General features: G+C 39.5%; 1 protein-coding gene across 2 annotated transcripts in view; it reads left to right on the forward strand.

The window, feature by feature from the left end:
* Window positions 1-25,244, forward strand: part of CNTNAP5 (contactin associated protein family member 5) — a 284,769-nt gene that overhangs the window by 187,819 nt on the left and 71,706 nt on the right. For both annotated transcript variants that reach the window (XR_008450459.1, XM_054070363.1), the window contains exon 13: window positions 7,338-7,538. Coding sequence is in view for 1 of the 2 variants with exons in the window: in XM_054070363.1 (XP_053926338.1) it covers window positions 7,338-7,538 (201 nt within the window). In the remaining variant the exon portion in view is untranslated. The remainder of the gene's footprint in view (window positions 1-7,337; window positions 7,539-25,244) is intronic.

Genomic DNA, 25,244 nt, shown 5'->3' on the forward strand with positions numbered 1-25,244 from the left:
GGAAACTGTGTTTAAATCTCAGAGTTGCTAAGAGTTGCTAAAAAGATGTGAAAGTGACTACCAGAGTTACGCTTGCGAGTTTTTGTAACTTGCATCTAGCCTTTTTTTTTTTTCTTTTCCTTCATTTAGCTAACAATGATACAGATCTTATTCCTCCATATAGTACATATTCCATGGCGCGTAAAGAGAGTGTAATTCAGGATGATACAAGTTGTGTTTGTAGCTGAAGTGTCTGAATACTTTCAAGTGTCTGAATAGTCCCACTTACCATATGATATTTGGTCAGCTGTTTGAAGAAAATATTGTAGTAGTTTAGCTTTACTCACTTTGTTGTGAGCAATGAACAGACTGGAGTAACAAAGAGATGGACTACTGCAAAGCAGCTGCCTCGACCTCGATACTTGCCCTGACTCGGCTAATTTCGGCAGCTCAAACCGTGCAGGTGGCTCTCAATTCCCTTTCTCACTCATCAGGGAAAGGAATATGAGAGGAAAAAGACTTGCAAGTTGGAAACTAAAACTAAACTTTAATGAAATAGTAATAATAGTGATAATAATTGTGAAAATAATTAGAAAGTAATAAAATGATAAAGTAATATAAACGTATCAGATCGTGCCCCCACCCCTTGATGACTATATGTCAGGCAGGAGGGAACAGGCCCACGACAATAATGTATTAATCCATTTGTCCATTAGAAATTTTCTCCGTTTACTTCATAAAGCAATTGCAATGACATAGAAGTCATTTTGTGATGCAACCTTTGTTATATTTCTTGTGGATTTGTCACACTCTCTCATGGAAAGCAGAGCTGCCACTGGTTAGGCTGAAGCAGTGACAGAGAGGAGAATGAGGTGGAGGAGGTCATACCCTTAATTCTGGTTTTGTTACTTACAATTACCTAATTGTGGGACAAGAACTAAAATGGTGAAACTCCCTGAGATTCTCAGCATGAGATGGATAAAATTCTATAGATTTGAACCTCTTAAGCTAATTCTTAGAGTGCCTTTTGTTTGTTTGTTTGTTTGTTTGTTGCTTGTGGTTTGGTTTTGTGTGTGGGTGTTTGTTTTGGGGGCTTTTTGTTTGTTTTTGGTTTTTTTCTTTTTAATGAGCATACCTTGCAGCTTACTGTCTGTAATTGTGATTGACTTTATCACTGGAGAAAGCAATGAATGGGAATCTTTTACAAATTACTTACTACTGTTTAGACTAAAGACAGCTCTTAAAGATTTACAGTTTATCCCCTCAAACAATGCAGGTCTGCTGGCACACTGACAATTTATGCACTTCTGTTTTGAATTTTCATTAATTGTTGCAGAACATTATAAAATGAAAAAACCTTTACATTATGTTAAAGGCATTGTGCTGTCTGCAGCTGCCTTGCTGATTTCAACAAAATCTGTGCTGCAAAATCGTCATGTTTCTGATGAGCATCACAGCAGAAGTCCTGCAGGCCTCCTTCAGTTGCAGGAGGCCACCAAGGAAGTTTCAGTATAGAAAAACATTACAGTAGTTGTTTTTCTCTAGTCCTTATCTTTTACCAACGGTTACTGCAACCTAATCACTCCCCTGCCAGATTTTTAGTGCTCAGAAGTTAGAAGTAAGCTGTGGCTCTCTGAAAGTCACTCCAGCTGTCTCGGCTACAAGGAGTGGATCCATTTGCTCCAGACCCTGGTGTCTAGTGCCATGCTGGAAACTTGCAGATGTCCTGCCCTGGTGCTGCACGAGAAGAAAACAGGTCTCCTGTGGGCTCCACTTCTTGTCTACTAGGCTCATGCAGATCTCTGAGCCATCACAAGGCATAAGAAACAGCAGAAAAGTGATTTATTATTTTGAGTCATTCAAAACTTGCCTTTAAAGAAGAAGACTGAGTCACAGAGGACTGCACTATCCCCTCTGCGCTAGTGCAGCAACCATGAGCGCAGCAGAGAAGTGTCCATTTTGCAGTAGGAAATGGTTCAGTAAGTGCCTCTTCAGTTTTTTGAGAGGACTGTTTCTCACTGCTTATTGTAGATACGCTGTGTTAGAGGAAATATGGAATTGGAGGATCATCCAGAAGTAGGCTAGCAGGATAATGGTTTGCCATCTCAATATGAGGTGGGATGAGGGTGCAAGGGGTTGCAGAAGAGGCGTCTCATTCTCATGAGGCAGAGCTGCCTGGCGTGGTCGGTCAGCTGACAGAGACACATTGAAATATGGGCTCAGAGTGAGCAAAACTTCATGCCTGGAAGACAAGAGAGCTAGGAACCCAGCTCCTCCCTCTCTGCCAGGGCTGAGGCAGTGTGTCTCTGGAGCGGGGGGTGTGGTGCCTTCCTGTTGCCAGCTACAAACTGCCAGGAAGGAATTACACGTGGGGAACAGTTCCAGACAGGGCATCCCTGAGGAGTGCACACTGGCAGATGCAGTCTGCCAGTACCAGTGGGCTGCATGAAGGACTGGGTGGATGGGAACCCCTCCGGAATTGTTTCCATGGAAATACATTGTGGTGCTCCTGCACTGACTGGAGGTGGTTGAATCAGAAACTAGGAAGAGGCTGATGAGCACGAAACAAACTGCAAAATCACGTATTGCTGGGTCAGCCAGCACAAAAAATAAACAGTAGATAGAAAAAAAGCCAAAACAAAACTGGGGCAGTTTCATAGGAGACGCAGAAAACAACTCCTTGGAGTCAGTGAATTAAAGCTGCTTTGTGTTCCTATTTTTTGAGGGATGTATGTTAAAGTACCTGAATTAAACTGCCATTGCATCTTAAAACAGTACAGTGTTGAAGGAGGAGAGTCTGTCTTTTGTGTGGTTAATGCTGAAGTTATAGGTACAGCTTTCAGGACAATATTTGGCATTCGATACGGAGCACCATGAAACAAATGCTTTGTATGAGCTCTCAGAGCAATTTTTCTCTCTCTCACGTAGCATTTACCGTATGTTTGGCTTGTTGGCAATTTAATCAGTCTGAATAATCTTGTTTTTTGACAAACCTCCTAAATCACAAAGGAGTGATGCAGTTTGTAGGGGTGAAATGTGCTCCATGGAGATATTTCAAGTTGAAGAATAAAAATGAGAATTAGACAAGAGAGAACTCATTGAAAACCAGTTTTCCAGCTGCTCTAATTTCCCACAATTTAATTTGTGTGCCATCAAAAGCAACTTGGAGGCTTCCAGCAAGATGATAGACCTATGGGTGAGACTAAACAGAGGGTCTAAAATGCGCTGAATGCATTGCAGTCCCATGTTGTAAAAACATCTCCTAGGACCAAATACAGGCAGCATAATATCCTAGTAAATTGGACCATTAAATAAAACTGTGAAGTCATAAAGCTGTAGCATTACCCTGAAATTAAAGCATTGTCACCTTTGAGTTATGGAACAATTTAACAAGCATTTAGGAAATCAGCTTTTCAAGGCTGAATTTAACTATTCCAGGTTATACAGTGGAGGATATGGCTGCATTCTCCTACTGGGTTTTGAATGACTTTCAGCTTGTGTGTGGCTTGAAATTTTACCAAGCTGAGAAAGTAATAAAATAAAATAATAATAATAAAGTGGAAGAATAGAAGGTAAAAATAAACAGTGACCTTTACCTGGAGAACAGCTTTCTCATTCTCATTGCAAATTCACAAGTGTAGGGAAAGCTCATTACACAGGGAAAAAACATGTAGTATGAACAGACATAAGAAGATAATGATCATTTCTCTGTTGAAGTAAAGGAAAAGAGAGCCTCGTCTGCCTAGTCTAACAGTTTCTAGATATGGAAATGGCTGGAAGGAGCTAGTGGCACTCAGCTTGGTTTGCATCTATGATTACAGTGTCACTACCTAAAAATATAATAAAAACAAAATCAAAACCAATAAATATTTAAAAAAAAACCCAGCAAACTAACCGAACAGTCTTCATGTTGAGAAATAAGAACAGTACTTGAAGCCCCATTTTCAACAGCCACAGGCATGATCCATGCAGAGGTATGCCTCTGAAAGGGCATGTGCCCTCGTGGAGTTAAGTTGCAGACAGCTGTTGCACTGCTTCTTAGCTGTAGTGCATGTAGCTGTGCATGTTTGCAGCTATGTTTCCTACATAAGTCCTGAATCGTGTGAAATGCAAGGCCCCTGATTGTTGTCAATACACTTCACAATACAGGTTGATTGAGCTGTAAGGGTGCAATTCCTTGACCTCGTTCTTAGTCCAGCAGCTGTATTCTGGGAGGAGCCCTAGTCAAACTTGTGCATGTAAATTTGAGAAAACAGTATAATATTTTTCTAACTGATGACGGCTTGCAGGTAGAGAAAATGGTGCATGAACAATGCACAGGAGTTCACCTGGATGGTAAGGGTCTTCAGAGCAAAAGCTGGGATTATTTTTGTGTTGTTTTCTGATCTGGAAGCAGGTGCACATCATCGTGCTATTGTCTTGGAATGGTTCAATAAATTATTGCCCTCCAGCTCCTAGTTACTTCTCCCTCAGTCAGCTGGGGTAGAGAAGGGAGCAATTTTGGCTCTCCCACTCTGTCCAAAGCAAATTGAAGTTTAAATCATTTTCAGGCTCATTTGGTGCATGTAAACCAAGAAGCATCATTTTGAAAGAAAGAAAGATGTGAATGTAATCCCCCCTTCTTCTAGCAAGTTGTATGTGACTTCTGTGCATGCTACCTAGCCCCTTTATGCCTCATGTCCCTCTTTCTAAAATGGAAGTACTTATTCTTTTGCTGGGAAGTGAAAAGAAGCATGGCTGGGATTGTTGAATACATCTCTCATCTTTTTCCTCCTCTAACATTGTTGCCACCAGTCTTGCCTCGGTGGTGTATCAGTACACCCTTCTGATCTGAAGACTTCCTTTCAGTTTTTAAAGGATCTTTCATTGTTGTTTTCATTTTGTTGAAAATATAAAAAGGTAGTAGAAGGTGTGTTTCTCTGTACAGAGCGTGGAAAGCACAATAGTGTTAACCCTCCGAAACAACAGTGTTTGGCTGTTGTACTTCCTGAGCAGCGCTGTAGCCACTATTGTGAGCACTGATTTTATTGCAGTTTCTCAAAATTATGTAAATAACTCTGAGTGGGGAGGAACTTACGACTGCCCATCTGGAATTTCCGCAACCAGTTCATTCAATCATCTCTTGGTTTTACATGTCACTTACAGTATCAGCAACTTCATGTTTGTCTTTTTAAAAGATTTTTTTTCAGTGAAGGCAGCAGTTAAACTTCTGCCAGCTTCAGTGAGAGGAAAGGTAGCTCACCCTCAGCTGTTTCGGAAAAATCCACTCTGTTACTGTCAGTCCTTGAGAGAACAAAAAGAAAAACCAGATATTCTGACTGATGAGAGTCACTACTTTCATATGTACAAGATGTGTGTTATGAAGTCATTAAATTATCTTGTGTTGGAAGCAATGTGATGTTCCGGACTGTGCAGGGTGTTGTGCTACAGTGTGGACTGTGATTACAGCCACTGGGACAACTGTTACAAGCAATAAATTTGTAAAAGTCCTTGTGATTTTAATCTAAGTTTTGTATATCACACATTGCGGCAGTGTTTCATTGAACTCCAGCTCAAAGGGTCCAGAAGCAGCATCCTGAACTCACTAAGAACCACAGAATTGCAGATCTGTGAGCAAACTCTTTCTGTCCTCCGTCACAGAAATTATAAGAGTGTTGCGAGTGATTGTATGGTTTGCTGAGTGCGAACTCCCCTTACACTTAATGCCATGTGTTACTGAGTGAGTAATTTCTCCCTAACTTGCAGCCAGGTCTTGGAACAGACCTCTTTAAATAGTCTCCAGATGGTTGTTGATACTCGCCTGTCATGTGAATGTCTCCATAATGAGAATCCATTAAATCATCTGAGTGTCTTTGCACAGATAGTCCATTTAGGATTTTTATACACCTATTAGAGTTCTGTTGAAGTAATCCATGGCATATTTGTAGCTCAAGGAAAAATACTTCAACTACAATGCATCACAGTGTCGACAAAACTATTGGGCTTATCATGCCAGTGTATCAGGGAGTAATTAGAAAGCTCATGCTCTGCAAAAACTCAGACCAGGCAATCTGTTAAAACTATCTAAGTATTTAAATGCGTAGTTTTTAAGATGAGTTTAGAAAAGACCTTTGTTCAGTGTTAGCCAGGGTCCCCCCATTGAAACATGCTTAACAAAACAGAAATCTCCTGTCTAGATCTTTCCTCTTCCTCCGTAACTGTCCGTAGGTTTCTGCAAGTTATGTTGAAATCTCTTCTCATTAAATGATTAAAATTTTCTTCCTTAAATTTTTGCCCTGTCAGTATCCTGTATCCTCCCTTGAAAAGCAGGGTCTTTGACAAAGAGTGAATTTACTACATGTGACTTAATAACATCATTAAGCACCTGCAGGGCTCAGTCTTACGAATCTTCATTAAAGAGTTTGCCGTATTCTCCGGGTCAGTTTGGCAGTGTGGCTGTTCAGGCTGTCCTTATATTCTTGCCCATTGCTATCTCACCAGAATCAGCTGGGGAATAATCTCTCTGCTAAGCTAATTGCTTTTAATTGTCATGCTCTCCTTATCATGCCAATCCCAGTGCTGGTTGTGAGCTGGGTTATTCTGGTGTAGGTTGTGCTTAAGCCTAGATCCTGCTTTCCATCACTTATGAAATCTCTTGGTCTGTCATAAATGCAATGAAGGAGATGAAAATGGGCTCCCCAGCATGGAAAAACGTCAACATTTACAGTTAGCTACAGAAGCCAAGTCATATGTTGTTTTATGCCATCGTCCAATCAGGCCATCACTCAACTTATGTAGAAAAATCTGAGAACTGAGTAAAATGAGCGATCTGACTTCCAACTGGGCGATAAGAACATACTCAGTTTTAGCATTCTGGCAAGAGTTTGTGTTTTCTCTTTGTGGTGAATTTGTGCAAGCTCATCAGACATGGTTCTCCTCTAGTGTTTGTTGTTATAACAGCATGGGCTGCACTTTCAGGTACAGCTATGTTTGCAAAAGATGAATGTTACCCCATGAGCCGTATTATTACGTCTTTTCTCTCAGGGCCAAAGCCAGCTGAAAAGAATTTCATTTTCATCAGATGCTTGGCAACAGAAGATGTTGAAGATCTCCCGTTGTTCCCAGGAAGCCTGTCATTTCTCCCTTGCTCAGCAGGTTCTGTAGTGTTTGTTTGAGCTGGTTAAGGGAGAAATAGCTCTGTGGACTACACTGACCTGTAACAGGTCTTTATCACAGAATGACCATTGTGAAGCCCAAGGTCCTGCTGATCCTCTCTCCAGTGCAGTAGAACGTTCAATTTCAGTTGTTTTTTTTTGCTCCCTGCTTGTTGCAAGTTATTTGCTGTTAACTTCTTGTTCAATCCTTTTTTTATTTAACAGAAGATAAGATCTGGACTGCAGTGCAGCACAACAACACAGGGCTAACCAGAGTCCAAGGAGTTGATCCAGAGAAGCCGTACACCGTGTCCTTTAACTACAACAGCAGTGCAGAGCAGCTTGAAGCCATGATAAACAGTGCAGAGTACTGCGAACAGGAGGCAGCCTACCACTGCAAAAAGTCACGTCTCCTAAACACCCCGAGTAAGTGCCAGGATCACAAATCTTATTGATTATACAGCAGATACGGGCCATGCTGTGACTGAGGAGTGAAAAAAAATACAACAAAACACCAAATAGTAGCAATATGGAATAGAATGAAAAGCCTTTTACATTCTTAGATACCACTGTGCAGTGCCTGTCCTCTGATGCAAGTGGGTCAGAGCTCTGCAGGGGACTTTCTAATGTCTAAGTTCATGTGTACAAAGGCTCTGAAAGCTTCTAAAATGGAAAATACTACTTAGAAACCACAAAAGCTCTATGTAACTGATGGTAAATGGATGTGTTTGTTCATTTACAGTTTTTAACTGTGTATTAAAGGTAGAAAGCATCTAGATTGCTCCAGAATCTTAGGATGTTTCTGGAGAGGAGGGATGTACCCTCTTCCAAGCCTCATAATCCAGAATATGTTGTTTAAGGTGCTTGGTGGTACCATGCTTGAGGCAAAATGGGGCAAAACTAATTTTTCCCTTGTCATAGAAGAAATAAGGTTTTTTTGCACCGATTTAATTTAGCAGCAACAAGACAGCAGAGGGTCTGATCTGAGGTTTGTTTCTCTCTGTGATAACAAATCTCCAGTTGCTACTCAGGATTGCTGCTTTCTACTGAATTCTCTCCTAGGCTCAAGATTTTACATTTGCTTATCCAGAGGGATAAATGACATTAAGGGCAGGCTTCTGAATGTCTTCAAAGTCTCATCTGTTTACTTGTATTGTCTGTATGGTCCTGGTGGTTACTTCATTATCAACAACTCTTATATTTGTTAGTAGGTTAGAAAAAATCCTACAGAAAACCTTAAGGGGAGCTTTCAATGGCAGTTCCTATCATGTTAAAAAGACATTGCCTAATGAGATATATCGAACACCCTCCTGGCTCTAGCAAAGTTACTATAACACTGAATGTTTATAGATCCATTCATCAGGTGCCTTACAGCCAGTTTATTTTTAAAACCCGTGAATTATGACTTTTGTTATCATTAAAATTTAGTAACCAAGAACTGCTTGTATTGCTAATCATTAATACCTTACAATCAGCATCCAGGATAGAGCACAAAGGGAAAACAAAATGTAGGTGTAACTGCTCATAAAGAGGAGGAACTAATGGCTTACAAGTACCTTTAGTGTTGCTGGCTTCTGTATCCCACACCACACTTGTCATGTTATAAAAATGTAATCTCAGAGTGATTATTTCCAAAATATTATTTTTAAGATGAAGCCCACAATATTACAGCAGGTCTGTATATGTTTACTTTTACACATCTGTGAGATACTTGGTCATGTGTATGCAGCAAAGTACACTATGAGTGTATTTTGAGATGCCTCTTGTATGTGATGCCTCTATAAAGCTAGGGATGCTTCCCATTTCTCCTTAAAAAAAAAATAAAAAAGGAAAAAGTAGTGATAATCTTGTGTAAACTAACAGTATAAAAATTATCCTGCTTCAGGGCTAGAGCTGTCTACCATCTAGCAGTCAGACTTAAGACAGTTCCTGACAGACAGTTCCTTCTCCATTTGTCCAGGACCAAAGTTGCGACTCTGACTTCTCAAGGGAGAGGACAAAAGGATGGTGTTCGTCAGCCTGGCTTGCAGCTGCTGCAGCGCCACTGTGGTCCTGACAGTAGACCAAACAAGAATTGTTCGATTCATGACTCTTTAGTACAGCTCCAGTTGTTAAATCAGAAAAAAACTTACAGGGCTGTTCTGCGCATGTGGCAGATACTATCATTATTTCTTTTATTCCTTTTGTATGCTTTTTAGTTACACATTCAGTTTTTTCGTCCTGAACTTTCTCAATAGCCCGCCACTGTAAGTTTGGCAGGATGTAGAACATGCTCAAAAAGAAATCATTTGAGTTTTTGAAATTACAAGGTATGGGTAACAATATGTTCTTAGCTGAGTATTGTTTTTAAATGATAGAAAGGCATTTCCTCCCCCCGCCCCAAGCCTTAAATAGTTCTATTAACTATTTGTTTTGAGGTGAACTGTTGCTATATTATAGAAGAGCTCTGAAACACAGTGGTGCTGAACACTATAGGGGTCTTGAAGAATTCTCAGATTTAAAGAATTTCCATTCCTGAACGTGGAGATGAGCTACAATTGTGAATAAACCTAGGGCGTTTTGCTGGACTCACTGCAGAAGGTTCCCGCGTGTGGTGTTTATGCCCAGGAGTGGCTTGAAGAAGCTGGGGTCAGAGCAACAGAACAAAAATTAAAGGTCTTGGGGTTTGTGTCTTGATTCGGCCTAGCTTTTAGATTAATCAAAGCCCTAAATTCTCTCTGTGTTGCCAGAGTATCACAATATGCAATTATGGTTGATGAATAGCACTTCAGATCTTCCTTCAGATGTCTGAGCTTCCTCTCATTTTGGGCTTTGTTGGATTTTTATTGGTTTGGTTTTGTTTAGTTTTGGTTTTGTTTTTTTTTTCAGAGGAGTTGGAATACGTGATTAGGATATCTTAGCTGGTAGCAGCAAACCCTCACATGCTTGTCTTCAAGATATAAACAATGTCATGTTTCACAAAGGAGCAATAAAAATAATTCTTTTTAATTTTTCATTCGTAAAATTACTCACTAGCAAATATGCCAAAATGTGTATTTTAACATAGCAATTGATATTGGGGAAATGAGCCTGTGCAAAGGGACAAGCGTGGTGCACTGGGCAGCCTCAGAAAGAAATCACAGGAGCCTCCTGGCTTGCATAAAATTGTTCCAGTTTTCATCAAGAGTTTTTTCCTTCCTCTCTTCTTACTACCTCTTACACTGAAGACATAGGCACATCCTCAGCGGGTGTGATTCAGTGTAGTCGTCCCATTGAGTTACTTGGATTTACATCTGCAATGTGTCAGACATGCAATCTGGCAGTTGGCAAAGGAGTTTACTCATCTCCACCTCCTGCTGTCTGGAACAGCCTTATCAGTTCTCACTGTCATACTACGGCTTAGCTGCAAGCATGTCTTTGAAACTAAAATTAAATTGCCCTGAACTGCACTTTTGTGCATCTCTGCCATCAGATAGATTTTCAGAAGGTTTGTGAACATCAGAATAGATGTCTGTTCATCAAAGGAGTAGCTGGCTTTCTCATGATGCTGGCAAATGAAACTTATAATTTATGACCAGTAATTGCAAGTCTCTTGTGACTTCTCCATGCCTGTTGGAGAGACACCCACATAACTGGAGCAAATCTGACAGTTGGCATTAATTAGGAAAGTCATCCACACTCTTAGCAAAAAATTGCAGACTTTACCATTGCCTCATCCTTAGAAACACAGACCAAAGCAAGCTAGCAGGAGATGACAGGGAGGAAAGCCTGGGCTACTTTTGAGCGTGCTGTATGTATTCTGGGAATCTGAAAAGAAATTTAGGCCCCTGGAGCTCTGATTTCCTTTCTTTGTGGAGGGTCTCACGTAATATTTAGGAGAAGGGTATGCGTACAAGGATAAGTGCATGTGCGCACTTGCATGTTTGTTTAAATTGCTAGCATACAAGATATCTGAAGGTATGAAAACACTTTCTTAACTGAACAAACCCCCAACTCTGACTGAATTTGCTCAGTTTTCTAGAAGCAGTGGATGTACTCAGAGGCTTAGCATTTGGGAAGCTGCCTCACATCCACCATATCAAAGACTTAACACAGTGATGGCTGTATCGGTGACAGGATAGCTTGCTGTACAATAGTTGTCTGACAGTCTGTCAAGTTCATAGCACACTGGCGTAGGCAGGGACTGAGAAAAGATCAGTCCTAGAGCAAAATCAAAGAAATAGGAATGTCAATAGGTGGTGTTTTCTTCCTACCTTCTTCCTTACTTTTCTTTCAAATAGAATTCCCGCACCATGTCACCTGAAGCTTTGATTTCATCCTTCCTAAATGAGGCACCTCTTCCCTGAACTTCCCGAGTGTCCCTCTTAAATTCTGTCAAGCCCCAGTATTATATGACTTGTATCCAGGTTTCCACCTCCTCTTGTATCCTCTTCCTCACAGCTAGACCTGCATCTTTGTGCTAAGTTGGCTGCACCCCATGCCGTCTGTCTCCAGATCTGTGACTCCTTATGCCAAGCAACTGTTTGCCCTCACCTATGAACCACTGCATTTACATTTTGTACTGCTCTTAAATGGAGAGAAAGATGTATTGCTACTTCACAGCAGGGAGTGTGTCCTAATTTCTGAGTTTAAACTTTAGGTTGGGCTTAATTCTGCTGCAGAGACAGTTCAGTGGTGGTTTATCTATGCCCTGTATGTTGCTAGAGCTCTTTGTGCAGGCTCCCTCTTTAGTTCCAGATAAGATCTCCAGTGATGGGAGAGCATAAAATGGTAAAAAATGTCCTGCCTCCAATAGTGGCTGCTGGAAAGACGCAGCCGAGGGTGACTACACAAGTCTGGATGTTTTCAGCACATTCCTCAATGTATTCCCATTGCCCACAGTTACTCAATTAAGAGCATTTGAGTTTATGCCATTTGCAATCCCTTTTATTATCCACTATGGATGTGCTGTTCATAAATTTGTCTAATCACTTTTTGAGCTTTATTATATTGTCTGCCTCTGCAGTCTCCTAGGGAAGCAAGTTCCAGGAGTTTCCTACTTGCTGTGTTCACAACTACTTTTTTTTTTTTTTTATTGTGTTTTAAAATAATGTTTTACTCAGTGCACCGAGTTCTGGTATTGTAGGATATGGTGAATCACAGTTCTGTACTCATTCAGTGCTTTTGTAATCCTTTTAGTTGTGCTTCTTGGACCTTCACTAGCTCTAGTATTTCTCTCAACAGGACTGATCCACAGTATTTTGAGGCATGGCTTGCACCAAGTTTTCTTATAATGGGGACACCACTTTTTGGAGCGGTTTAAATCTTTATGAAGAAAGGGGAGTGAAACCTTGGTTCTGATAAAGTTTTTTACATAAATGTCCTATGAGGTGATATAAAATGACCCATAACAAGCAGTCATTTAGCAATGGGATTTTGCTCGCTATTATTTTATGCCTTTCAAATATAATTTCCATTTTATCATTCTAGGTACTTTAAATTGTGATTGCATTACCAGGAGACTATTTTTCATTGCACAAAATAAGGTAGAACAGGGCAGTCCGCCCTCAAAAAGTTGTTCATACTGACGAGAGTGGTGGATAGAAGGAAAGTGTAAATTGTATGTTGTAATTATTCTTTAGTAATTAGGATCCCCTTCTTGACAATGATTGAATGATTGACTTTCCATCTGTGTTTCCGCCGCCGTACCTTGTCTATCCCCTCCAAAGTGGCAGTGCTGACAGCTTCTCACAAGCAGCATTTTAAATAACTTGTACCATATTGAAAGAGTTTTGAACAGAGTTCTCCATAATAATGCAACAAACCCCTCATTTGCAGGGACAGGTTTAGGGGCCCTTTTAAAAGATGCTGTATTGTTAGTAGTGTGCAGCTGATTAAGATGCAGCTGGTCTAAGCAGAACTAAAAAACCTGCTGTGTGAGGGAGGTAACCTGACATCCAGCATGCATACACCTGTGAGTAAAGGAAATATTGTTGTCTTATTTCTGACCGTTTACTTCCCTCTCTGTATGCAATTCCTCCTGAGTTAAGTGTGCTATAGTTTCCAAGGAATGAATGGCAGCTGCTTGCATTACTTATCCTATAGTCTTGTTGTGCTTCTCTGAGACTGCAGTGCAGCCAAAAGGCCAAGCAATGGGTAACACATGGGAAGAAATTCTTGCTCAGTCATACACTCGGTGATTTCTAACCAAGTGGGAGGTAAGCATGCTCCCTCCTTGAACCCTGCTGCAGAAGAGGACAGGCTTAATGCTGTCTCGTGTACTTCTGGACAGACACCAGAAGGGCACGAGTCTCTTGGGACTATTCCAGTGAACAGTGAAGCACCGTTATCTGTGTTTGCTTTAGGCACTGTGTGTCAGGTGAATTTAAAACCACTTCTCAAGTTGGGTCCTGGTAGGAATGAGTAAGGAGTTTATATAGCTAACTCCTGCCTGCTTCTGTGGAATATGTCCTTCATACTACTGCTGTCTTGTATATTTCTGTTGTTTTTTCGTTTTGTTTTTTTTTTTTCTTTTCTTTTTTCCCTCTTGAATGTTTTGTTGATTTGTTTTGTGTGTTCATTTTATTTTGTTTTAAGCCTTAAGGAACAGTTCTGGAATTACACTTTTATTTATTTTTTTTGAGATACCTTTTACAGTTTACCTAGAAACCAAATTTGTTAGTCCAAACATCTACTGACTTCTACTCTAAAGTACTTTTCCCAGTATACAGGAAGCAGAGGTAATGATGAAGATACATAGGGCAAGCAAATGAAATGTAAACCTAGACAACAGATTTTGAACCTGGAATCTGGAAGTCATTGTGTGATTTGTTATTGGTAGTTCTGCAAGGAAGTCAGTGTTGTGAACTGATGCTGCAAGATGTTTGCTTAACCTCTGTAATCCATTAGATTGGGACTGTTGTTTCCTAAGAGCCTCTGGTTTGGAGTAAAGTTGATGACATCCTTTGCTCAAACTGTGAAACGTGTGCAATGGTATAAGTACTCATAGCTCAGTAATGAAGAAACCTCGAGTTCAGGGAATTCTGCAGTCCAAATAAGAGTTTGGAAATGGATAGCTTTATGAGACCCACGTGTCTGCCAGAACCAAATATGTCCTAATGATACCTCTCCCTTGAGACACCCACTTGTGTAAGCTATTCATACTCACAATTTGAAGAAGGGAAGAGTAATACAATTTTTTTTCAGGCTGTCTTAGCCAGCATTCCTGTAATCACAAGCAGTTATAGTCAAATCTGCAGTACTCAGCATACTGTTAACAATTAAAAAAATAATGGCAATTAGAAACAAACAGCTAATACATGGCTTGTTATATTAATGGGTCATTAACTATGACAGCAACCTGTCCTCCATTCAAGAAAGAAAACAGTACTGCTGCGTGAGCAGAAAAGTGTGCCTTCTCCCCCCTGAAAACCACAGCGGGGAGTGTGTTTTCATCACACTTGCATTTGTCTGCTTCATTTGGTTGTCCTACTTTGGGCATCTTGGACTCCATTAGACTCAAACTGTCTTACTAACATTAAACTAATTTCGCCATCAAAGTTGAGCTAGTGCAGAGAGTCATGTTTTCTGATTCTGAAGAACAGAAGATGTAAATCATAGTGGTGGAAGAGCACTCACCTGACTGCTTCTACAAAGTTGCCACGTGATTGAAGCAATAGTAATTTAGATTTCTATTCACATTATCTTTGAGATTAGCAGAACATTTGGGGTTGTAATCTCTTAGTTTTATGTGTGCTTTGAGTTCATTTGACTCCTATTTTAGATCTGGGGAAAAAAAGTATGTGCGATGCAAGGCACTCGCTGAAAATCAGATCGGATGGAGCCCATAGGCTTTGATCTTGCTTTAGTTGGTCTGAGCTATTGAGGAAGACAGAGTCGTTAGAAAGCTATACATGAAATGGACAATGGCATAATAATATAGAGCTGTTAGGGTGAAAGAAGATATAAACCTGTGGAAAAAGGAGTCAAGTTTTTATTCTGTATACATGAAGTTAAATTCAGATTCCCTGCTTGTAAATCATAAGTCCAGGAATTTTACCCTCTTTATAGTGTGAAGATAGCCTATGGGAAAAGTATTTTCTGGTTTTTAACTGTGAAGGCAGAGACGGAGAAAAGAGGCAATGAGTATCAGCTGAAAGCTGTATTTTCAGATTACTTTGTGCTTGGTGTTCAAAGAGCGATAGAACAAGAGCCTTCCCTAGGAGTATTTAGTTCAGTGTTTTGCTTACGTGAACTATCTGATGTTAAGGGAAGCATAAAAGTAGCTTTTCTAAGTGTCTGTTGCTCTCTTTTGTCAGAAAAAAACCCTAAAATATAGGGAGTATGCAAGCATGCTCAGAAAAAACGTCTCCAGACCTTGTGGGGGAAAAAAGTTGTGTACTTCTTCCTTCACAAGTAGCATCTAAAAGCAATTGAGAATTATTTACCTCCTACCAACACAGATTGATTTGGGTGGGATCAGATCTGACTGAAATTAGACAAGTAGCTAGAAAGATGTGGTGACCTGGGAGAAAATAACCCTTTAAAAACTTTTTTAGGGAAGCTTTTTTCATATCTGCTAGGCCAGAAAGATTGAGAACAAAAATGAAAAACTTTTGACCATGAATTCGTTCCAAGCCCCTTTGATAGGAAGAAGGCTCAGGCTTTAATAGGGACTGGTTTAGCTGAGGAGTGTGTTCCTGCCTGAACTGTCCGGGATTCACAGCAACATCAAGAGCCTTCTTCTTTTGTTCTCAAAAGCGGAATTCCAAAGTCCCAGAAGACTTTTTTTTTTTTCCAATTTTTTTAATAATATTTAGGAAGACACTTAATCCCTGCAGTCCTCCTGTAAAGGTAGTTGTCTCACCTCATTTAGCAGACAAGAAAATTGAGGGATGAGGCTGTTACTGATGACAGTTTTGCCTGAAACCAGTATAGGCCATTAGATCTGTTTGACGGTATGACCCTAAAACCAATGGCCGAGTTTGTGCATTCACAAAGAACCACCATAAGAGGAGTATTTCTTTCCAAATTAACACCTCTGAAGACTTTCACTCAAAGAGTAAGATTTATATAAGTACCTGCTGCACCTTGTCTTTGTGCTGTTAGTGGAAGGATGAACATGCCATCCCTTAAAGGTATATTCCTTTTTCTTAGTGAACTGATTAACCCAGTTATGGTGATTTAACAAAGAAGGCATGATTCTGTAAATTTTTATGGATCTACCAAATTACAAGGGTAATAATGGTATATTTGGGTGAGGTATAATGAGATGTTTGGTATATTCAGCCAGGGAAGGAAAGCAAGCTGTGATTCTGCACTGTAGTCCAGGAATATCATCACCAATCTCAACAATAAAGCATCCAGATTTCTTCCTCTTCATCTCCCAGGCAGTGTTTGGATTTTGTTTTGCTGAAGTGGTTGATTGTAAAGGAAGAGGTGCGAGAACCTAAGCCTACTTTGTTCATTAGACACTCAGATGCCATATGGACAGTCCTGTCTTTCTCATTCATAGATGTTTTGAGGAAAGATAAGCTCACCTGAGAATGACTGCAATGCATGCAGAAAGTGTTAGCTTAGCCATGATGACTTGAATCTAGGTGTAAGCGTGAACACAGCCAGGTGCAACAGTCAGGGATTCATAATCTGGTCTTCAGATTTTGTCTCCAGTAGTGCTAATTCAGTGCTGCGATTATGCCACCATTGATAGATGGCTGTTCTTACCCTCACTGATTAGACAGAGACGATTGCAACTATTCTACGTGTGCCTGGTCATACCTGTGATTGTAGTATATGGTGTAGTTGTGTTACAAGGGTGTTGTCTTCCTTTGTAATTGGCAAGAAGGACCTCCATGTAATGACGTAATAGTGCCCTTGTTTTTGGAAATGACCACTGTTAGAGCTATTGAAACTAGGCCTGCATATCTAGCATGGGATCCATGTAGTCTTAGTGTAGCTTTCTTATAAAGTTATGCATTCAGCCCAAGGGAGATGCCCAAATTCTTCCAGGCACAGAGATACGCAACTGAAGGTGATACTTCCAACTTTTTGATATCTTTCTGAACAGAATGTGATTAAACTAATTAAACATTGTATGTTTTCATACGTCTGCCGAGCAAACATATCTCTCCCAACTCCCAAATCAATCTACGCTACTGATTTTTTTGGCAGTTTAGTACATTGCTTCTTTGTTTATTTTTTCTAAAAGAGTAGCTCAATGAATGGTAGAATAATAAATGATGTGTTTTTACCCCCAATGGTTTTGTGGTTTAGTGTTGAGCTTCTGTATAGATTGTCTACAGGGAATCCATATCTACTGGGAACTGAAAATGCATTGCAGCCTTTTCTTAGGCTGGGTACTGGAAGGATCTCTCTGTTCTCTGCTTAGGCAGTACATGAAACCTGTAGGAATATATTTCTCAGTCACATGTACTTGGAATTGGCCACTGGGTTCATGAGTTACTTGAACAAGGGACACACATGTGCACCAACATTTAAGTAACATGTTTCAATATGTCTCAGTTCTCTAGAAAACCAGATGGATATTAATATCTAAAGCCAGCCTGAATCCATAGAAATTCTACGGTACTCTCTGACTCCAAGTGTCCCAGTGCTAGAAGGAAACCTTTATTTGGGCTAAAATGAGATGCACATGCATGATTTTCTCACCATGCCAGATACACAAATGTCTCTCTCCTCTCTCGCATAGGAGCAAAAACTTAAAGCAAATGTATATCCATCCTAAACACAGCTGGACTTCATCAGTACCCATCAGTCTATCATAGATCTTTGGACACATGCTGCTGTGCTACATTCAGTGCCTGTCTGCTTCATATGCTGCCTGCTTCTTTATCCAAGATGGTTAGTTCCATGGCCCCCTTTCCTTATATCTTTGATGTACCAAAAAAAGTTCAAAATGACTTTTCTAATTTACAACATGTAGTGATTCCAATATGTTAACATTAATAGTGAATGGAAAGTGCTCCCAGTCGCTTAGTCTACAATAAGTTTCCATTTTTTATTCCTTTTATTCAGGCTGTGTCCTTCAATGCAATCAAAATGTTGGTAGTGGCACTTGTTGGTAGGAAAGAAAAGATGATAATGATTCCTGGCTGTTCTTTTTGTCAGTGATTATTACTGAACCTAATTCAGGCCTGACAGTTATGTTTTACTGATAAGTCTAAGCCTATGGTGGTATGTTTTAAAAAATGAGTAGAGATCTGAAAAGTGGTTCTGAAGAAAAAGTGACATCAATTATTGATATGTTTATTTTAAATACTAATTTTATTTGCTGATTTAAATGGTCAGTACAGTCCATAGAATTACCTATTTAGATGGATAGAGTGCTTTCATTTTTGGATAGTATGTGCTTGTGTATTTTTGTAGATACGTGCAGATAGGTTAGGAGGGAAAGTAAAGATTTACTGTAATTAACTTCCTGGGATAAATGGATCTTTGTCACACCTGTTACAAGAAAAGTTAGTGCTGGTTATTTTTCGCTATTGATATAAAGGCTTTCTCTACATTAGCATTTGTTTACTTCCCATTGCCACTGTGGTTTCAAGCTCTCAGATTTTATCCAGATGAAATTATTTTAGTGTGTGGCAGAAGTTTAGGGGTTGTTCCTCAGAGAAATATTTTCATGACTGAATGCTAATGCTGAATGCAGAAGGTAAGATTCTAGAACAAGTTGTCTTCCCCTGAAGTGGGCTCTGTTTCAGCTCCCTTTGGCTTTTTCTCCGGCTCTGAAAAGTCGATTTGGTCCATTTGTTTTGTTATTCTAATATCTATTACTGAACTGGAAAAGGTTCTCCTGGCAATGAACGTTCTTCAGGTTCTGTTTTGGGGTCTTGTTTCACAGAGGCTCCAGGTTTAAAGCTTTGTTAGGTCACTTCCTTCTCAGTGCACATTTGTGTTCTGGATTCGAACAAAGAGAATGTGTTGCATTTTGTTTACTGTCTCTTGATATAGACTCAGGCTACCAGTTTATCTGCAGAACATTCGAAGAACTTACTCAATAAAGGCAGAATGTTATTGAGTGAATAATTACATCCTAATACTGCTGAAGTAATCGCCTTAGATACAACTGATGCCTCCAGAGGGAGGTATGTTCTTTCCAAAATGCCACCCTGGACAATTCATTTTACTTCCATACAAAGCTCCAGAATCTGTCTGACCATATTGTACTACAGGTTGTCATGTTTTCAGAGGATGAAATTTATGTTCCATGAAATATGCCATAGCCAAAATTAATAGGTAAATGAACAAAGTGAAATAGACCGTTAGAAACATTGTAATATTGTAGTTGCTGGGTTGTGGCACAAAAGCAGAAACTAATGGGTAAGGATAATTGTATTATAGTGACAGGAGCTATCAACGTATAGTACACAACTGTGGTTGCACCATAGAAGGCAGTCAACCGTTATGAAATATGATATAGCAGACAGGACAGTTGCAGGTAATCTTGCTTAGAACAATACTTTCCTTGGCTAGTTTGTTTTAGCCGGTGGAAAGTGATAAATGGCACCTATTTCTTTCCTACTCTACTGGAATGTCATTTGAATTTCACTTTGATAATTTTCATAATCCTTTTTTATATTATTCTGGACAACAATACTGAGATTTTTGTGTTTACAGAAATGTTCCTGAGGCATGAACAGATTGTTCCTGAATATTCATGCAAATAGGAATTCAGTCAAAGGATCTTTAAAGTAAATGTTCACTCTAACACCTTGAAGTCTTTTTGATGCCCTTGTCTTTATTTCTGCTCTAAAACAATGCTTCATGATTTTAAGTGAACATTAACAATATCTGATCAAGATAAACAATTCTTAGACTGAACTGTGTTTGTATAACATAATTAAGAAGCTTTGAATAGCTAACATAATCATACTTTTCTATTAATGTGCAGCTTGAAAGAAGCTACAGTATCAAATGATTCAACTAAAAAAATACAACAATCAAAAATGTGCAGTGTCGGTTCCATTCCATTCAGTATGTTTACACTGATTTAGGCAAGTAAGATGGTATATTAGTTCCTTAGTTACTGCATCTTGCACAATTCCATTTTAGCATAAAACAAACTACAACACATGGAATCATTGTAAAAATTCAGATAAGTAGAGAAGAGAGAAGCTAACAAGTTCATCCATAGTTTGTTAATGCTGTATTTGCAATTTATATTTGTATATAAGGTATAAGTATTTGCACTCAGAGCCTAAACACTTCAGCACTAGTAAAGAAAAAGCCAATACTATACCCTGCAGATATGCCCTGCACACTGCAGGGAGGTAGAGAAAAATCTTTTAAGCCTGATTACTGGGGTGGTGCAATATAAATTAGAATACCATCTCTGGCTATTTTTCAGAGCTAGAAAAGGGATTGATGCAGTGTGCCACTCAAGAGTTTAGCCATGCAGAAGGACTTTATCAGTGACTAACTAAAATAAATTTAGTGCTGCTTTATTTTGCTAAAGAGGTTCAAAGTAGTTGGAGCACAGGGGAGAGTCAGGTGCTCAACCCTTTAGGTTTAGGAAATTTTCACTCTATGCATATGTAAAAAAAAAAATTGGTTACTTTGGTCTTCACTGAGCAACATCTTTGAAGGAAATATGTAGTGCGGAATTGAGTCCTAGTAATCTGCTACACGGAGAGCTGAAATGCTTCAGAACTAGCCTGGGCAAAGCCAGCATTGCTAATTGAATCCTTGGATGGAAAGCCAACCAAGGGTTTCTCTACATAGCAAAATAAAACCCTGTAGAACTACCTGAGACAGTTTAGAGCATAGAATTCAATACATCTGTTTTAGCATAGCTTTCAGAGCACATAACTATGAACAGTATGTGAATTTGTATCACTACTGCCACCTAATACCTTAGTTGTACCTGAGCTTTGACCTGGCGCTAAAACTTGAAATTTTAGTCCTCAAAGTCCTGCTTCCACTTATCAAGAGAATTGTGTCTTACTTTTACACCATGCTACTTAGTGTGAGATATTGCTATGGATGAGTGTAACCCATGACAAAACACTGGAAAACTGAATGCGCTAAATGGAGAATTAGGTGACTAGTTGAGTGATAATATATTGCCTAACCTAATGAAAAGACATTACCTTTAAATAATGGACCACATCGTAGATTTAATTATCCCAAGGCAAGGTAGTAGGTGCTTCATGCTGACAAGGTCAATTACCTTATCCAGAAGAGCTTGTTTGAAGTGTATTATGAATAATTCACAGACATAGAAATTAGGTTTGAAAAAGTATCCCAGCTATAAAGCAGTGAAAGCATTCAATTTCTTTTTTAATGTATTTAAGATAACACCCAAAGGACAATTATGGCTGCTTAACAGTAAGACTACTTAAATGACAAGAAATGACAATTGTGTGGTCAAATTCACAGTAATGCATTATGCAGAGGGAAGTAACGTCATCATGGCATAATCGTATCAGGCCACAAGAAACTTATTTCAGACCTCATTTTGTGGTTTTAAATGCTGAATGAAATGAAGGATTGATTCATTTATTAACATTTCTCAATACAGAAGACATGGTTATTGCTGTACTAGCTTTGTTTATTCTGTTTATTCAAGGCACTTTGTTCTTTGGCTTTCTAATGAGAAAACAAAGGTCCACGGTGATTAAGTAACTTGTATGATTTTGGAGAGCCTGACAAACCCGAAGGTGGAACCAGAACGTTTAACTTCCCATCTTTAATCAGAAGACCAGTCTTCTGCTATAAGCACTATATTTTACTGTTTCTAAGACACTGTTGTTCCAGCCTAGGACTATTTAGCATTAGAGTTAAAATGATGACAGTAGCCATGGCAGCAGAATGCATATTCACTTGACATATGGTGACCTTAGGTGTGAATTAGAAATGCAATAAACTTGTAAGTCTGGGGAATAACATGCTCTCTCAGCATATTTTGATTCCTCAGGCAAAACAATAACCTTAGCTTTCTCTCTTTGACTTTGCAATAAGCAGTAACGGCCAGGGGAAATCCCTCAGGGGCTGCAGTTTTCTAAGATGCCAGGCAAGAAGATGGCTAATTCATCAGGTACCTGAGTTTAAGTATCTAAGTGTAGTAGTGACATTGCATGGCCTACCTGCTTTATTTGCTTGAAAGGGAGAATTCAGCAGAATTTAGAGGGTGCCATTGAATTGTGCATCTAATGAGGCGTACAGCCGGCCTAGTCCCGTTTCGATTCACGTCAATGTCAAGAATCCCATTTAGTTCAGCAGGAGCAGGCCTGGGATCCCTGACACTTTTAAAAGATGATTTGAATACAGAGGAATAAAAATTTGCCACAATGAATGTTTATATAACAAACTGCTAAAACGTGTGACTATATAGGAAACTGCCACAAAGAAACAGGAAAGAAAACTTCATTAAAGCAAACATATTGTAAAATAGAAAATGTGGGAGTTGAGTTTGTTGGTATTCTCTATCATCCATCTTTTCTCCAAAGATAGCTTAAGAATTCCCTTTCCTCCCCCTTCACACAGTCATTGGCCTCCACCCTAGTGGTTTCTGGGAGGACTTGATAAAGACTAAACTGAGCCTAAGAGACTTGCTAGCTGATGTACTTATTTGCATGCATGAATGTGAACAGATGTTTACATAGTAGTGTTAAGTAGGCCAGCTGTTTGGGAGTCATTTATGTATTTTATTTAAAAGTAAAGCTGTATGGCTAAAACCTTTATTCACAGTGTGGAAGAGAGAAGAAACCCAAACCCAGACAAATACATTTCTTCCTGTATTAGGAGGTTCCTTCCTTTATGCATATTATTTTTCCCTGGATCTCTGTGTCTGCACGTTATCTTGACCAGCTGCATGTGAGTGGAAGAAAATACCTAACACAGTGTCAACACTGCCAAATGTTATTCGTCTGAGGGACAGAGGAGAAAAAAAAAAAAACAACAACCTAATACTCAGATTGGGGCAGGGAGGGGGGAGTTGACACTTCTCTTTACAAGAGGTTGCATGTTGCTGGTTCTTTCTGCAGTCTGTTCTGTAGTGAAACATGCATTAGGGTAGTGTTTGCCTTTGCATTTGTTTTGCTTTTCAGATGTGAGAAGAAGCATAATCCTTAGGAGTATATTACAGCTATAAATTTGTAACTTATTTTTATTAATTCCTTGACATAAATTTGAACAGAAAAGTTTCCTTTGTGGAGGTGTACGTATGCATGCAGACATGTCTAGAGAGAAGAGGTTGGAGGGAGAACTTCTTGTATCTGTTTTTTTTTTTTTTTTTCTAATCACTCCCTTAACAATTCCCATTGATTATTGGGTCTGTCTTCTCCATGACTTTATTTCCTCTGACCGCTGGCCATGTGGGGATCCTTGTCTCCAGAGAAGGTAAATAAAAAGTTAGAAGGAAGTGATTGAGCCCAGTTGCTTTTTGCATAACTGTTGGAGAACTCTAATAATAAATTAATTTATAACTTGCCAAAATCCTATGCAGATCTTGGAGAGACTTGTCTGCCTCGGTTGTATTGTTTCCACTCAAGCATCACTACATAAGGGAGATGACTACATCTCTCCAAAGCAATACTAGACAGTATCTGCAGTTGATTATACATGTGTTGGGTAAAGGTACATTCAATTAAGGACCCTTACTGCTGGAAGGAAAGATGGTAATGCATGTGAAGATCTATGGGACTTTGATTCACAGCCTTAATGCAACCCCCACGACAGATTTGTCTTTCATCAGCCATTGATAAAGTCCTATGGTAGAAAGTTATGTTGTATGTAAAGATTTAGATTCTTACTTCATGAATCTCATAGGTTTGCTAAAGAGTTCTGATGGTGGTTCTTTCTCTTGCCATTGCATACAGAAGGCATATAGACATAGCTATCCCAGTTTAGTGCTGAAAATTAGATTAAATGAACACAAAAATAATTACTGTGAAAATAAAGACCGTAACCTTGTTGACTGTATGGGAAGAAAGAAAAACAAAAAAGGATTTGATGTGCTCCTTTCAGACTATGTAATCCTCACACGTAATATTGCAGCTGGATTTCTCTCAACAGTCAGGGCTGTGCTCCAGTACTGCCAAGAAACCGATGACAAAGGCCAGGTCATCTTCTGATGGATTGGGATAAGATGCCCTGATCTTGCCCAGAGACCAGGAAGTGCTGTTTCTGAAAACTCTTAAGCTTTGTGTCTGACTCTCCAATACTGGCCATATGCTGATAAATTTCCCTGAGCTGCTGAAGTGCCCAGCCTTTCTCTGCTGTGTGTGTCTGTGTGGTAGGGAAGGAGTCTATGCCTCCATGCAGTTCTTTTTGGCATTTGGAAGAAGAGGAAGGACTGGTAGGTTCACATGTTTGCATACTGGTTGTTCATCTGCAGCCTCTACGCATTCCAGTATTCACTGCAGTGGTAAAGCCACAGCTAAGTTCTTCCTCCTGCTCCGGGAGCAGAAAACTGTGTCTTGAACTGAATAATAATCCCTGTTGGTGACAGTAGTGCTACGGAGTACAGCTGAGCTGTTCATATTCTATCCCGTACAGTCCGTGCATGAATGTATATGCACATCCATGTACCAGTTTATGTCCTTCTGTTTGCTGCAGTTGTGTAGATGGATATGCAGGAATGTGAGACCAATTAAACAGCAAAAACCAAACAGAAGATCTATTTTGCTAACAGTGTGGAGAGAAAAAAAAAGAGCTGCAAATTGATCAAGCTGTTCCAGAGAGAAAACAGATTGTTGTCATCCTGACCTTTAAAGCTGGTCAGGATATATCAATAGGAGCATCTTCTGTGTGCAGTATGATTTTTTTCACTTATATTCTCTTGTTTTTCTCCTTGGAGAAAAACATGTTGGCTTGGAGCCAGTTCATTTCATGGTCTTGCTTATACATATGTTCTGCTACAGCTGCATTTTTCCAAAATACCCAATTTCATAGCACTCCAGCCTTCCTTAGGATGACAAATGATGCCCTTGCTGCTCTGACCAACAGAACTGTAATTGCAGCCTGAGATGGGGACAACTGAACCAATGCCATGTTGCAGTTTGGGTATATCCTTCAGTTGAAACTTCACTGCATTTACTTATTGTAGTCGAGTTTCCAATTCCACCACTTAAGACATTAACTGCTGCCATTAATTGTAACATTGAGGAGAGCAGAATTGCTTAGCAGTTGAAAGCAGTGTCTAATCAGCAGTTA

Source organism: Cuculus canorus, chromosome 6 (genome assembly GCF_017976375.1).
Source record: "Cuculus canorus isolate bCucCan1 chromosome 6, bCucCan1.pri, whole genome shotgun sequence".
Classification (NCBI taxonomy): domain Eukaryota; kingdom Metazoa; phylum Chordata; class Aves; order Cuculiformes; family Cuculidae; genus Cuculus; species Cuculus canorus.